A 17,242-nucleotide genomic window follows, 5' to 3' on the forward strand; every position below is an offset into this window, starting at 1 on the left:
AGCACATGGGATTGGGGGTAGTGTGCTGATGTGGATTGAGAACTGGTTGTCAGACAGGAAGCAAAGAGTAGGAGTAAACGGGTACTTTTCAGAATGGCAGGCAGTGACTAGTGGAGTGCCGCAAGGTTCTGTGCTGGGGCCCCAGCTGTTTACATTGTACATTAATGATTTAGACGAGGGGATTAAATGCAGTATCTCCAAATTTGCAGATGATACTAAGTTGGGTGGCAGTGTGAGCTGCGAGGAGGATGCTATTAGGCTGCAGAGTGACTTGGATAGGTTAGGTGAGTGGGCAAATGCATGGCAGATGAAGTATAATGTGGATAAATGTGAGGTTATCCACTTTGGTGGTAAAAACAGAGAGACAGACTATTATCTGAATGGTGACAGATTAGGAAAAGGGAAGGTGCAACGAGACCTGGGTGTCATGGTACATCAGTCATTGAAGGTTGGCATGCAGGTACAGCAGGCGGTTAAGAAAGCAAATGGCATGTTGGCCTTCATAGCGAGGGGATTTGAATACAGGGGCAGGGAGGTGTTGCTACAGTTGTACAGGGCCTTGGTGAGGCCACACCTGGAGTATTGTGTACAGTTTTGGTCTCCTAACTTGAGGAAGGACATTCTTGCTATTGAGGGAGTGCAGCGAAGGTTCACCAGACTGATTCCCGGGATGGCGGGACTGACCTATCAAGAAAGATTGGATCAACTGGGCTTGTATTCACTGGAGTTCAGAAGAATGAGAGGGGATCTCATAGAAACGTTTAAAATTCTGACGGGTTTAGACAGGTTAGATGCAGAAAGAATGTTCCCAATGTTGGGGAAGTCCAGAACCAGGGGTCACAGTCTGAGGATAAGGGGTAAGCCATTTAGGACCGAGATGAGGAGAAACTTCTTCACCCAGAGAGTGGTGAACCTGTGGAATTCTCTACCACAGAAAGTAGTTGAGGCCAATTCACTAAATATATTCAAAAGGGAGTTAGATGAAGTCCTTACTACTCGGGGGATCAAGGGTTATGGCGAGAAAGCAGGAAGGGGGTACTGAAGTTTCATGTTCAGCCATGAACTCATTGAATGGCGGTGCAGGCTAGAAGGGCTGAATGGCCTACTCCTGCACCTATTTTCTATGTTTCTATGTTTCTATGTTTCTATGATAGTACAGCCAAGCACGATGACTTTACAAGGACAGTCCTGGAGTGTCATTCTTATTCACCCAGATTGTTAGATGCCCTAATCTAGGATGAGAGCTCTTTATACATGTTATCAGGGATCAACTGCATCTCCTTTAGTTCACAATACCATCAGAGAACAACAATACTGAACAAAAACTCTCTCAAGTTATTGAATGCCTGATCATTCTTGCTGGAGAGAGATGGAGGATCAGCTCCAATCGTATTAAATTTTCCTCCATTTCCGAGGTTTGAATGCTTACAGAATCATAGCTGCTGTGGGTTCATGACATCAGTCATTGAAGGTTGGCATGCAGGTAAAGCAGGCGGTTAAGAAAGCAAATGGCATGTTGGCCTTCATAGCGAGGGGATTTGAGTACAGGGGCAGGGAGGTGTTGCTACAGTTGTACAGGGCCTTGGTGAGGCCACACCTGGAGTATTGTGTACAGTTTTGGTCTCCTAACTTGAGGAAGGACATTCTTGCTATTGAGGGAGTGCAGCGAAGGTTCACCAGACTGATTCCCAGGATGGCGGGACTGACATATCAAGAAAGACTGGATCAACTGGGCTTGTATTCAGAAGAGTGAGAGGGGATCTCATAGAAACGTTTAAAATTCTGATGGGTTTCGACAGCTTAGATGCAGGAAGAATGTTCCCAATGTTGGGGAAGTCCCAAACCAGGGGTCACAGTCTAAGGATAAGGGATAAGCCATTTAGGACCGAGATGAGGAGAAACTTCTTCACCCAGAGAGTGGTGAACCTGTGGAATTCTCTACCACTAAAAGTCGTTGAGGCTAATTCACTAAATATATTCAAAAAGGAGTTAGATGTTGAATGGCGGTGCAAGCTCGAAGGGCCGAATGGCCTACTCCTGCACCTATTTTCTATGTTTCTATGTTTCTATGACATTGGACCAGCGTGCACTGTAATCATGCAGGTGATTGATCTGAAATTGATTTACACACAATATGGGTCAGAACCGACTGCCCAGAGCCCTGGGATTAGGACCCTACCCTTCCAACTTGTTAAATCTACAGACTGGACCCAGAATTTCCGGCATATTGTTTTTTGATAAACTTGCTATGAAGATGTTGCAGGAAAGGCTGAACAGGCTGGGGCTCTTTTCTCTAGAAAAGAGAAAACTGAGGGGTGTCCTAGTCGAAGTCTTTAATATTATGGCAGGGTTTGATAGGGTAGACATAGAGAAAATGTTTTCATTTGTGGGGAAAGACCAGAACTAGGGGCCATAAATATAAGATAGTCGATAATGAATCCAATAGGAAATTCAGGAGAAACTTCTTTACTCAGAGAGTGATGAGAATGTGGAATTCGCTACCACAGGAAGTGGTTGAGGTGACTAGCATAGATGCATTTAAAGGGAGAAAGGATTAGAAGGATATGCTGATAGGATGAGCTGACGTAGGGTGGGAGGAGGCTCGTGTGGAGCATAGACCAGTTGGGCAGAATGAGCTATTTATGGTGCTGTAAATTCTATGTAATTCTATAATCTTGTAGTTCAAATATTAGTGTTTACTAAGGACATGTAGTGTTCTCACAGGGATACTGACAAGTCATTTCAGTGCAAAAACAGACATAAATATTAATCAATCTCTCCTCCCTAGGTGAAATTAAATGATAAATATTCTAAACAACAGCTCTCAAAGGGTGAATTCATGGCTTTAATCTAATCACAGGTTCTGCTAATGGATACAACCACGGGACCTTCACTTAGTCAGGGTAGGGTATCATATGATGCCCTCCATTAGATTATTGTAATTGTGCTGAGGTACACATTATTCCACATGTAATGGTCTAATTTAACTTGCCGCCTTTTTAATGTGGTCATATTGGGGCAAGTAATGTGTAAATAAGGACAATAGCCAATGGAAGTGGGATGTGCCAGGTTATTGTAAATTTTTGGATATTTGCTGACACCCAATGGTGCACAATTTGTTCCTGTGTCCCCAACTCTCCCAGATCCCACACAAAACTCCTCAGCTTTAAAGGTGTTCCATCAGATCTCTCAACACGGGATCCTGGGACAGCTGCTGGTGTTGGCACTGCCGGAGCGGTTAGTTACAAGTGTTCCTCATCACCCGATGGAAGGGGGCAGTCTGACCATCCTGCAGTCCGAGGCCGAGACCTCTTGTTGATCGGGCGGCTGCTCCGTGTCATTGGACATGTTCAACGGAAGCTCATACTTCCTGGGAGGGAGGGTGAAGAGAAGAGCCTGCCTTCCCATCAGGAAACGCAGCCCGGGAGATTCTATCAGACAGAAAGTCATGGGCTGCACATCTGTAATGTTCTATACGCACCTTGCAAGCATCAGTCCCATCTGGGAATGCTGGACTATGGCCATGCCCCTGGGGACCCATCCTTGGACAGCTCTGTACCTCTCCCTGTGGCATCATCAAAAGGTCTAGGAGCTCTGAGCCCGCTCCTCCTCTCTGCCGTGGATAGAGTGAGTGTGTGTGGGGGGGTGGGGGTAGGGGTGAGGGAATAAGACATGAAGAGCGAATCTCATGCTACAAAAAAATTAGAAGTTGCTACGTTGCTTTGCCTGAATGCCATGAAGATGCAAACTATTAAATAGATCCATATTTCCTGGATTTCCTTACTATCACAGCCTTTGACAGCTGGGCCTCTACTTCAAAAAATGCATTCAAAAAATTCTTCTGATTCCCCGCTGTAACTTCGCCAGAAACTGTGCCGAGATTGCGTTAATGGCCATTTGTCTGGGGGTCCGCTGATTTTACGCCGAAGTTACATCCAGAGAACACCTGGAAATCCTGGGGATATTAAAGTTTCAACACTGAGGAAAGACAAGAGGCTAGACTTTCCCCAAAGCCCTCACCGCCCGATTGCCGCCCAGAAAAGACCACCAAGCTTCAGCAATTAACGCCGGCGAAACTTTCCATTAATGAGGTAAGTAATACCGCCCGGCGAGAAAATGGTTCTTACACCAAGATTCTCGGCTGTTTCTGGGGGTTAAAGCTGAAATTAGCAAGAACGGGCGGTTCTTACCTGAATGGACGGTAAGTTTTTAATTTAGTCCGAGGCTGCGGTTGGGCCTAGGGAGGAGGGAAAACTTAAAAAATATTTTTTCAGCTAAAAAAATTTAAAAGTTAAAAAATATTCCCTAGATAGTTTTAAAGCTAATCGCCATTTTACAATTAAAAAAAAATAAAAAACCTTTAACTTACTTTTCTTTGCAGAGTACAGGTTGAACCTCCCTTATCCAGAACTCCCTTATCCAGAACCACCCCTCGTCCAGAACCATTCCTGGCCACCGGGTGGCGCATGTGCAGAACTCCGACATGAACAAATTGAAGTCCTTCCTCGCTGCCGACTCCCGCAATCGCTGGCCTGGCCCCGCGATCCACCGCCACGTGCCCCCGCCTCCCCCCGCCCCCATGATCTCTCTGCCGTACTCCCAATCCCAAGCCAGCCAGCCCCGATATCCTCTTGCTCAGTAGCTGTACCATCCAATTTAACGTGACCACCCCTCGTCCGGAAAAATCCTTTATCCGGATAAGGGAGGTTCAACCTGTACTCACCTACCGCCTTGTTTCAGGTTGCTTCCCGTGGATGGTTTCCTCGGCAATCTGGACAGGCTTCCGTTGAGGCCAAACTTCCGTCCTGGCGCTTCTCTCGGCGATGCATACAGGTGCATGTTAGCGGTTTCCTCCCGGCGGTCGTTTTGAGATGTGGGCGGTTCCATTTAAAAAGTTAGGGGGAAACTTTCGCCGGGCAGTTTCGCTCACAAAAACAGCTGTACTGCTGAGGAAACTGCCGAAAAAAAAGGCAACAGTCTCCCCCATGGTGTCCACTCGGTAACGCAACGCAAGCTTGAACTCACTTTTCATATGTGGTCAAATACAAGATCTTCTTTTGAAAACATGTGGTCATTTAAAAATGTAACCAACCAGGAATCCAGACCGATGAGTAAACTTGAGGAAGGACATTCTTGCTATTGAAGGAATGCAGCGAAGGTTCACCAGACTGATTCCCGGGATGGCGGGACTGACATATCAAGAAAGACTGGATCAACTGGGCTTGTATTCACTGGAGTTCAGAAGAATGAGAGGGGACCTCATAGAAATGTTTAAAATTCTGATGGGTTTAGACAGGTTAGATGCAGGAAGAATGTTCCCAATGTTGGGGAAGTCCAGAACCAGGGATCACAGTCTAAGGATAAGGGGTAAGCCATTTAGGACCGAGATGAGGAGAAACCTCTTCACCCAGAGAGTGGTGAACCTGTGGAATTCTCTACCACAGAAAGTTGTTGAGGCCAATTCACTAAATGTATTCAAAAAAGAGTTAGATGTAGTCCTTACTACTAGGGGGATCAAGGGGTATGGCGAGAAAGCAGGAATGGGGTACTGAAGATGCATGTTCAGCCATGAACTCATTGAATGGCGGTGCAGGCTCGAAGGGCCAAATGGCCTACTCCTGCACCTATTTTTTATGTTTCTATCAGGAGGATGTACGTCACTCACACAGACTTTTAGAACTTTAATTCTCAGGATATGGATGCTGCTGGCAAGGCTGGCATTTATTGCCCATCACTAGTTGGTCTGAGAAAGGATGATGGGCCTTTTTCTTGAAATGCTGCAGTCCTTGTACTGACAGTGCTTCCATGATAGGTTTTCCAGGATATTGACTCAGTGACGATGAAGAAACGGCAATATATGCCCAAGTCAGGATGGGAGTGACTTGGCGGGAAACTTGGAATTGCTGCTCTTGTCCTTCTAGGTAGGAGAGGCCACAGGGGAGGGAGGCTCTGGTGAAGAAACCTTGGTGAGTTGCCGCAGTGCATCCTGTAGATAGTACACTCTGCAGCCATGGTAAGCCAGTGGTGGAGAGATTGATATTGAATCCAGTGTTGGGGTGACGATCAAGCGGCCTGTTCTGTCCTGCGTGGTGTTGAGTGTTGTTGGGAGATGAGGCCACCCAGGTAAATGGTGAGTATCACATCACACTTCTGACACGAGCCTTTATATGGTGGATAGGCTTTGAGGGGTCAGGAGGTGAGCTTTGTAACTGAAAACTGCAAACAAATGAGGAAGTGGCAGTGCAGTGTGTCACACGCTGTTCTTTTACTCCTGGGACCTTGCTCCAGACTGAGGCTAGGGAAGTCTTCTCTTGCCAGCTATAAAAGTCCTGAATGAAATTGCTTTGGACAATCTCATTCTAATTTCTACTTGGCCAGAGTCCACTGCACAAAACTGCCTGTAATTCAGCACAGATTGCAACTAAGCTGGCAGCTTTATACCTAGTTTATTGACCCAAACAGGAGCTGAGTTTCCCAAAAAAGAAATTTGGGTGACTTGGCTCCAAACTGTGTCGATAAATATTTGAATCAAATTCTTTAAATGCAGAGCTGCCACCCATATAAACAGGGCAGGGCATCCGGATGAATTTTCACCAAACATACATCTAAAAAAAATCATAAAATTGAATTTTTGAAGCGACATTACAGAGGCGACTAGCTGCAAATTCAGAGCCTGGCTGTACCAAGGGGGCTGAATTATTTTGAGTGCTCAGCTGTAGCAACCCAGAAGTAGTGATTCTTCCCCCAGTTCAGACTGCCGGTGCAAGAAATGACGTCCAGGTCCACTGGTACTTAGCCTGCCGATTAGACAGTGCCACCTCACGCATAACCCTCCCCAATCCCTGGCACACTACACACCCAATCCCTCACACACTGCACCCTTCAATCCCTCACACACTACACCCCCAATCCCTGGCGCACTACACCCTTCAATCCCTCACACACTACACCCCCAATCCCTCACACACTACACCCTTCAATCCCTCACACACTACACCCCCAATCCCTCACACACTGCACCCTTCAATCCCTCACACACTACACCCCCAATCCCTGGCGCACTACACCCTTCAATTCCTCACACACTACACCCCCAATCCCTCACACACTACACCCTTCAATCCCTCACACTACACCCCCAATCCCTGGCGCACTACACCCTTCAATCCCTCACACACTACACCCCCAATCCCTCACACACTACACCCTTCAATCCCTCACACACTACACCCCCAATCCCTGGCGCACTACACCCCCAATCCCTCACACACTACACCCTCAATCCCTCACACACTACACCCCTCAATCCCTCACACACTACGCCCCTCAATCCTTCACACACTACACCCCTCAATCCCTCACACACTACACCCCCAATCCCTGGCACACGACACCCCCAATCCCTCACACACTACACCCCCAATCCCTGGCGCACTACACCCTTCAATCCCTCACACACTACACCCCTCAATCCCTCACACACTACACCCCTCAATCCCTCACACACTACACCCTCAATCCCTCACACACTACACCCCTCAATCCCTCACACACTACGCCCCTCAATCCTTCACACACTACACCCCTCAATCCCTCATACACTACCCTCCTCAATCCCTCACACACTACACCCCTCAATCCCTCACACACTACGCCCCTCAATCCCTCACACACTACGCCCCTCAATCCCTCACACACTACGCCCCTCAATCCCTCATACACTACACCCCTCAATCCCTCACACACTGCACCCGTCAATCCCTCACACACTACACCTCCAATCCCTCACACACTACATCCCTCAATCCCTCACACACTACACCCCTCAATCCCTCACACACTACACCCCTCAATCCCTCACACACTACACCCCTCAATCTCTCATACACTACACCCATCAATCCCTCACACACTACACCCCTCAGTCCCTCACACACTAACCCCCAATCCATCACACACTAACCCCCCCCAATCCCTCACAAACTAACCTCCCGAATCCCTCACACACTCCCCTCCCGTATCCCTCACACACTTCCCTCCCGAATCCCTCACGCACTGCCCCCCCCAATCCCTGGTGCTCTACCCACCCCAGTCCCTGGCGCATTACAACCCCCACCGCCAAATCCCTGGTGCTCTACTCTCTCCAATTCATGGCGCACTACCCCCTCCAATCCCTCACACACTACCCCCCCAATCCCTCACACACTACCCCCCCAATCCCTCATACACTACCCCCCCAATCCCTCACACACTACCCCCCCAATCCCTCACACACTGCTCCCCCAATCCCTCACACACTTCCCTCCCAAAACCCCCATGCATTACAAACCACCCCAGTCCCTGGCGCACTACCCCCCCAATCCCTCACACACTACACCCCCAATCCTTCACGCACTAACCTCGCTAATTCCTAGTGACGCCATCTTCTTGGGAAGGCAACAAAAAAGGGAAAAAGTGGCCGATATCAAGAAACACTGGAAAATTCTTCCCTGACAACTAAAAGCAAACAATCAAAATCAAAGAACACTGGGGCCACATCATCAGGCGGATTTCACTCCCAAAGCATGCGCTCCCAATCCCATTAATTTCCTACATTACAACTGTGACTATACTTCAAAAAAAGTATTTCATTGGCTGTAAAGGATGTGGAGGACATCCTGAAGTTGTAAATGGTACTATATAAATGCAAGTCTCTCTTTCTTTCCATGGAATCTCTCGAGGACACGGGATGGGGGTAGGAATGAAATTGGCCTTGGGCGTTAGCACAAAAGTAGTGATAGCGAGTCAAGAGCCCGTTTTACACTTTATTGAAGTCAACGGAAAATAGTATCAGGTAGCCGATTCGTTCCCAACCGTTGACGCAGAAGACCAATTTCACCCCATGGTCTGCCATCATAACCCATGGACACCTTGGGAACAGAGCATGCCTGCATGTATGGACTACAAAAATAACAATGCGGCCGAAGTCCCTGGTGTCTTCTCCCTCTCCAGACTGTAAGCAGGGTCTCCGCTGAACTTGCAGCGATGGAATCTCCGAGGAAATCCCCATGGAATATATCTAAGAGTTAAGAGATGTTGTGATTTGTTTTTTTTCTTTAATGAGAAAGATGGTGGGAAGTGCTTGTGTTGAAAATACCCCTCTAACTTTTCACAATTGGGAAAAGCCTATCACAGAAGTTTCTCCAAGACTTGAACCATGGATGAGATGGAGGAAGATTTTGGTCTTGATAGTGGAAGAGGCAGATGACAACAGGAAGAGCCGATGGCTTTGGGTGATGGTACACTGGGGACAGGATGTTAGGGTTCTTCAGTAGCTTTCCTTCAAAGCAGTAAATCTCATAGTCTACAGAGGGGCGCCTGGGCAGGCAATCTCATCATCACTCCCAGGAAACCATCAAAGTAGGATAACATAAAAACAACAAATAAATAAAACCCTGGGCTTTCTACAGGAATTGGTCTTGTCCAACTGAAATACACACACACTTTCCGGGGAGAGTCACTACAGAGCAGGAAGTCTTTTTCGATTTATTCTCCTCCCAAGTACAGGAGATAATATTGTCACTGCTGCCCTCTCTGATATCATCCAACAAAGCACAAGCCAGCACTGAACATGGGAGCTTCCTGATCTGGTTCAGTAATGCACCAGGTGATTATTTACTAATCGAGTCACTAGGAAGGATTCTGAACATGGTTTCAGCCTCACAATCATTCAGGTTTACACTCCGGTGATGGGTCATCCTAACCAAGCAGTTAAATATCTACAACAAACTTCGAAGCCCAGAGGATATGTACACCACTGTGATAGCCAATGGTTAAAGTAGATATTAGTGCCAGTATTCACCAGAAAGATATCATGGGGAACATTGTTTCTGGAACGTAATTCCACAATTCTTTCAGTGATGGAGAAGTCAGAATGCTACTGTCTCGTCAGATGAACAATCTCAAAATAATAAAAAAGGATATAGAGGCACAGGAGAAGGCGCAAGAAAAGATTTACAAGGATGATACCAAAATTGAGGGGTTATACTTATCAGGAAATGCTGAACAGGCTGGAGCCCTTTTCTCTTGAAATGAGAAGGCTCAGGGGTGACCTGATAGAGGTCTTTTAAAATTCTGAAGGGGTTTGATAGGATAGACGTAGAGAAAGAGTTTTCACTTGTGGCGGAGACCAAAACTAGGGACCATAAATATAAGATAGTCATTAATAAATCCAATAGGGAATTCAGGAGAAAATTCTTTACCTAGAGAGTGGTTAGAATGTGGAATTCACTACCACATGGAGTAGTTGCGGTGAATAGCATAGATGCATTTTAAGGGGAAGCTAGATAAACACATGAGGGAGAAAATAGGTTATGCTGATAGGAGTCTTTGTTAATTCCTCAATATTCGCTGGCAAAGGAACATAATCAGGAACAAAATAATAAAAGGGCAAATTTGAAATGATGGTGCAAGTTAGGTTTAGAAAAAACTGTAGCTTGGACAAACTTTGGGAAAGGCAGGATCCTGGGTGCATAATATAGCAATCAAAAGAGTACAGGAGGAAAGACTTTAATTAATAGAATGCCACTTCATACCTTTCACAAGCCCTTCGTGTTTCAAATACACTGCATTTTTTGCACAGCAAGTATTCACAAACATCAATGAGATGAATTGCCACTTTTGGTGGTATTGGTTGAAAGTGGACTACTGGTCAGGACACTAGGAAAACTCCCCTGCTCTTCTTCAAATAGTTTTAGGTGATATTTTACACCCACCTCAACCACCAGGGCAGAAGTCTCAGTTTAACATCAGATTCAATGAGCGGCACTCCCTCAGGGTCTTCAGGCATGTTGTACCCAAGTTCTAAATACCACAAAGTACTTAGCATATAGAGAAAAGCGTACAGTTTAGATCTGCAACTGATTGAAAAAACTGCATCTAATCGTGCGGCAGGTTATCACAGGTAATGCACGGAAGGCTTGTATAGCAAAGGTGACTTCAATGTGTCAGGGCATACATATGACTGAACACAACGGTAACCAAACTCAGTTGATTGGAACTACGGTAGTGTAGTGGTTATGTTGCTGGAGCGTCCTCCCCCAAAACTTTGTCAACATCCTCCGCCTGCTCCATGACAACATGCAGGCTGCGATCCTTACCAACGGATCCATTACAGACCCAATCCACGTCCGGACCGGGGTCAAACAGAGCTGCGTCATCGCCCCAACCCTTTTCTCAATCTTCCTCGCTGCCATGCTCCACCTCACAGTCAACAAGCTCCCAGCTGGAGTGGAACTAAACTACAGAACCAGTGGGAAGCTGTTCAACCTTCGCTGTCTCCAGGCCAGGTCCAAGACCACCCCAACCTCTGCCGTCGAGCTACAGTACGCGGATGATGCCTGCGTCTGCGCACATACAGAGGCTGAACTCCAGGACATAGTCGACATATTTACTGAGGCGTACGAAAGCATGGGCCTCACGTTAAACATCCGTAAGACAAAGGTCCTCCACCAGCCTGTCCTCGCCACACAGCACTGCCCCCCCAGTCATCAAGATCCACGGCATGGCCCTGGACAAAGTGGACCATTTCCCATTCCTCGGGAGCCTCTTATCAACAAGAGCAGACACTGATGACGAGATTCAACACTGCCTTCGGTGCGCCAGTGCAGCCTTCGGCTGCCTGAGGAAAAGAGTGTTCGAAGACCAGGCCCTTAAATCCGCCACCAAGCTTATGGTCTACTCATGGTAATACCTGCCCTCCTGTATGGCTCAGAGGCATGGACCATGTACAGAAGACAGCTCAAGACGCTGGGGAAATACCACCAACAATGTCTCTGCAAGATCCTACAAATCCCCTGGGAGGACAGACGCACCAACATTAGCATCCTTGACCAAGCCAACATCCTTAGCATTGAAGCACTGACCGCACTTGATCAGCTCCGCTGGACAGGCCACATTGTCCATATGCCAGACACGAGACTCCCAAAGCAAGCGCTCTACTTGGAACTCCTTCACGGCAAACGAGCCAGAGGTGGGCAGAGGAAACGTTACAAAGTCATCCTCAAAGCCTTCCTGATAAAATGCAACATCCCCATCGACACCTGGGAGTCCCTGGCCAAAGGTCGCCCTAAGTGGAGGAAGTGCATCTGGGAGGGCGCTGAGCACCTCGAGTCTCATCGCTGAGAGCATGCAGAAATCAAGCGCAGACAGCGGAAAAAGCGTGCGGCAAATCTGTCCCACCCACCCTTACCCGCAACGACTATTTGTCCCACCTGTGAAAGGGACTGTGGCTCTCATATTGGCTTATTTTTAAGAGTGGAAGCAAGTCTTCCTCGATTCCGAGGGACTGCCTATGATGATGATGTTGCTGGACTAATAATTCCAAGAATGTGAGTTCAAATCCCACCGTGAGCAGCTTCCGTATTTGAATTCAGTTTCAAAAATCTGTTAATAAAAAGCCAGTGTTAGTAAAAGTGACTTTGAAGCTGTCAGATTGTTGTAAAAAAATTCAACTGGTTCACTATAATGTTCTTTAGGAAGGAAACTTGCCGTCCTTAGCATATCTGGGCCAATTTGTGACTCCAGTCCCACACCAATATGATTGACTCTTAACTTCCCTCTGACGTGGCCTAGCAGGAAATTCAGTTGTAAAAAACCTGCTAGCAGCAGTTCAAGAAGGCGGCTCACCACCACTTTCTCAATATAATGTTTCCTACATTACAACACTGATTACACTTCAAAAGTACTTCAATGGCTATAAAGCATTTTGGGACATCCTCAGATTGTGAAAAGCATTATATAAATGCAAGTTCTTTTTTCTTTTTCAGGGCAACTAGGGATGGTGAATACTTGCACCATATGGAATTGGAGTTATTAATATTAGTACACTACCTAAGGTGGGCTGGCCACTTACTCCGAGTGCTAAGACTACCCAGGAAGGTGTTCTACAGTAAACTGAAGCTCCCGTGTTGGTCAGTTCAAAAGATTTAAGGATTGCCGAAGGACCCAATCTGATAAAACGCGGCATCTCAACTGACACACGGGATCACGATACTTCTGACAGCGAAATGTGACAAAAAGGTCCTCCACGATGGCACGGGAAAGCTCGAAGCAAGTCGTATTCGGCTCGCCGAAGAAAAGAAAGCCCAAAGGAAATCACTAAACCACATCGGCGTCCTATTTGTGGGAAAACATTCCTCACAGAAATGGGACCTGTATTCATTTGAGATGTCACCATGGACGGCGATGGTAAAACCATCATCATCACACTGTAGCCAAGAGTACAACCTAACGCTGTGGGGGACAGCCCCTCCCTGATTATTCCAGTGAATGTGTTAGTGAAGAGGGTCCCTGTTCTCCATTGCCAGTGAAATTCCTTCAGAACATGGTTACAATTTTCATACCATACGAACAATGACGGATGGGAGAAGACCCTGTGGCCACCCAGCCTGTCCCAGACCGGAGCAAATTTTCGCAGATGCAGTTACGATGTTACAAGCAGAGCAATCCTTACTCCCACTACTGGAACCTTACGCCGCACACAGCATCCGAGGAGGTGGTGTCAGCAGAGAGCAGCCCTGAGCAGCTGGTTAGTTTGCTAAATCCTGCCATTAGAATATTGCTTGTGGCCCTATTTGCCTGCCCACTGTTTGCCTTTTGACAGCTTTTCTCTGCCAGCAATGTGGCTGCTCCTTCGTGCTGTCAGTGGGCGATGTCAATAAAAATCAACCTGCAACTTCAACCCTGCTGATGCAAAATGCAGAGAGCAGATCATTTAACATTTCAAGGAGATGCCTAAATCGTTAACTTGCCTGTTCTCTCCACAGATGCTGCCTGACCCGCTAAATGTTTCCAGCATTTCCTGCTTTTGTTTCAGATTTCCAGCATTTGCAGTTTTTTGTTTTTCATTAGAGAAGCAAAATGATGTGGAACCTTCCAGAATACAGTAGGAGGCTCTTTCTGACAGTAAATTGTGAAGGGATTCACGATCTACAGATAATAAATCCACACACTCGATTACAGGGAACACCTGCAGCCACGATATTAATATTTAAACATACAGGATTGGTGCTAGTCTATATTTAAAGGGGTAGTATACATTTTGAATTTGAGTTTGGAAAGTGAAATCAGGAATGAGCTTGTTCGGAATACCAGAAAGCCCAAGACACGGACGGACAAGAGCTGGCAGCAGGTAATAAGCAGCGAATTAAATCAAGTGCAACGTGCGGATCGCGGGTGACTGACAGTGATTGACATGGAGTGACAGTGATTGACATGTGGACGGGACACGCTTTGCTGAGGAATTAACCAGTGTGTCAGTGTCGGAGGGCAATGCAAAACTGCAACAGCCTCCCAGACTGCAGAACTGCCGGAGCCATCCAGCACAACCCACCCCGGCTGAGAGCCCTCACCTCCATGGTCTGACAGGCTCTGCTACACGGTCGTCTGCACACACAGGAGCCGGGAGCCCGACTCACCACTCACAGGGTCCTAGCGCCGGACAGGCACACGTCAATTTCAGATTTTCAATCTCAACATCTCAGTGAACTTTACGGGGCAGAACGAATGTTTTAAAGACCACCGATCTTTCACCCCCACCCCGCTAAAAACGAAACTAAATTTGAGTTGAGGTTCGTTCGAAAACTACAGAAACACATGGTCCAAAGTCACTGTTCTGCTCAGCAACCAGCAGAGAATATGTTCTCAAACACATCGGCTGCAGATAGTGATGCACTGACAGCTGAACAGCGGATCTTTTCATTGGTTCTCTTGCATTGCAAACGAAAATCAGGAGTCCCTACGGAAAATGCCGAGCCTCCTACTAAAACACAAAGCTTGAGCTGGAATTTGAACTTCAGTGCTACAGACCTGGTCAGATATGCAATGACCATCCAAGGCTGCCTGGAACTGAAGCAGTCGCTACAGCAAGCGTGGCTTAAATCGTCACATTTGCATTTCGAGCGACACTCCGCCAGTGCACCTGAGATATTTGTTAAAATGAAACCGCTCTTACCAAACACAGGCAGGAGATGCAGGGGTTGTCTGTAATTCGGGGGATTTCTATCACATCGCCTTCATTTTCACAGCTTGCCACTGAGCCTAAAACACACCGTTTGCGCAAATATTAAAACACCGACATAATTAGAGAGGATATTATTTTTCCAGAGCTTAGAAGATGGTTCTATTTAATTTCACAGGACGTGAGTTCGTGTTCCCTTACCTGTCAGAAGAGACGGGGAAATGGTGATCTGAGAAAGGAAAACTAAACAGAAACATATCAGTAAACGGCTGCAGAAGTTTGACCAGCTGGCCAGAGAACTACCGAAATGAGACAGCATCATCAATGCCGGCACATGAATCAACTCCGTCAGAAATGAAACTATCCCAGCCTGGGATCTCAGCGCCGGCTGCCCGTCAATCAGGTGTCGGGGATGGTGGATTCGGCTCTAGCCGGTCAGCCTCTGTCCCCGGTGTCCCAGAGATCCACACAGCGATTAGTATCAACCTGCCAGCCAGCGACATGCACCTCCAGCCTGAGCGACTCATCACTGTGACAGCGGGCTGCTCATCCCGAGTCTCCTCCTCACCGTCCGATCATTCAGAGACAGCCGTGCCCGGGATTCAGGGAGTGCAGGCGGGGCTGCCGAGTGTGTAGCTTCACCAAATTTAAATCCATCAGTGCTGGCTGCTCTGGGAGTTAGCGCCCGGCTGTCTGCAGCCTCTCGCGATGCACCCAGCTAACTGAGCAACTCGCTTATTACTGAGAGTGCCAAAGCACAGCAAACATTCACTGGATCCACCTACCACCCCATTACACCAGCAACTAGACACACCACTGGACACATGCCATCCACTCAGTCTCTGGGGCGAGTCAGCACCCCCCCCCCCCCTCCCCCACTCCCCAAACCTGCCTACTGGTGCTGTAAAGAGACTTTAAGCCCCTCGAAATCTCCGGTTGTCCAGTTGGTTAATTGTAAGTTTTATCCACACCCTACCTTTACCATAGCAACACGTGTCCCGGGACTGCATAGGGAACTGATCACAGAGTGACTTCTAATTGTAGAAACATGTGGAATCCCAATACTACAAATAAAAACTAAAAACTGCTAGTGATATTACTAGTGAACTGGGAGCTGATGTGGTATTTTATTAAGAAATACACTAGTTGTTGAAGTGAAATGATTGCAATGAAATTATTGTAGTGAAATTATTGCAGTGAAATGAATGCAGTAACTTTTTGTGATGAAGTTAAAATCAATGGCGTGCAATATTTTGTATCCGTCTTTACGGTAGAGATACTAACAATATCCCAACAGTGGATAGTCAAGGGGCTATGGGGGGAGGAACTTAACACAATCACAATCACTAAGGAGGTGATACTCAGTAAGATAATAGGACTAAAGGCAGATAAATCCTTTGAACCTGATGGCTGGCATCCTAGGGTCTTAAGGGAATTAGCGGCAGGGATTGTGGATGCTTTGGTTGTAATTTACCAAAATTCCCTGGATTCTGGGGAGGTCCCAGCAGATTGGAAAACCGCAAGTGTAACGTCCCTATTTAAAAAAGGAGGCAGACAAAAAGCAGGAAACTATAGACCAGTTAGCCTAACATCTGTTGTTGGGAAAATGTTGGAGTCCATTATTAAAGAAGCAGTAGCAGGACATTTGGAAAAGCAAAATTTGGTCTGGCAAAGTCAGCATGGATTTATGAAGGGGAAGTCATGTTTGACAAATTTGTTGGAATTCTTTAAGGATGTAGTGAACAGGGAGGATAAAGGGGAACCAGTGATTGTAGTGTATTTGGACTTGCAGAAGGCATTTGACAAGGTGCCACATAAAAGGTTACTGCACAAGATAAAAGTTTACGGGGTTGGGGGTAATATATTAGCATGGATAGAGGATTAGCTAATTAAAGAAAACAGAGTCGGGATAAATATTCATTCTCTGGTTGGCAACCAGTAACTAGTGGGGTGCCGCAGGGATCAGTGCTGGGACCCCAACTATTTACAATCCATATTAATGACTTGGAAGAAGGGACTGAGTGTAACATAGCCAAGTTTGCTCATGATACAAAGATGTGAGGAAAAGCAATGTGTGAGGAGGACACAAAAAAATCTGCAAAAGGATATAGACAGGCTAAGTGAGTGGGCAAAAATTTGGCAGATGGTGTATAATGTTGGAAAGTGTGAGGTTGTGCACTTTGGCAGAAAAAAGTCAAAGAGCAAGTTATTATTTAAATGGAGAAAAATTGCAAAGTGCTTCAG

The 17,242-nt window shown here is 46.7% G+C and overlaps 1 protein-coding gene across 1 annotated transcript in view; it reads right to left on the minus strand.

The window, feature by feature from the left end:
- Positions 1–15,394, minus strand: part of bmper (BMP binding endothelial regulator) — a 166,230-nt gene extending 150,836 nt beyond the window's left edge. The window contains exons 1-2 of the mRNA XM_070874387.1: positions 15,200–15,394; positions 14,993–15,078 (exon numbers count right to left, since the gene is read on the minus strand). Of these exons, the coding sequence (XP_070730488.1) occupies positions 14,993–15,078; positions 15,200–15,320 (207 nt within the window). The 5' untranslated portion in view covers positions 15,321–15,394. The remainder of the gene's footprint in view (positions 1–14,992; positions 15,079–15,199) is intronic.
- Between the last annotated feature and the right edge of the window lie 1,848 nt (positions 15,395–17,242).

Source organism: Pristiophorus japonicus, chromosome 1, assembly GCF_044704955.1.
Source record: "Pristiophorus japonicus isolate sPriJap1 chromosome 1, sPriJap1.hap1, whole genome shotgun sequence".
NCBI classification, from domain to species: domain Eukaryota; kingdom Metazoa; phylum Chordata; class Chondrichthyes; family Pristiophoridae; genus Pristiophorus; species Pristiophorus japonicus.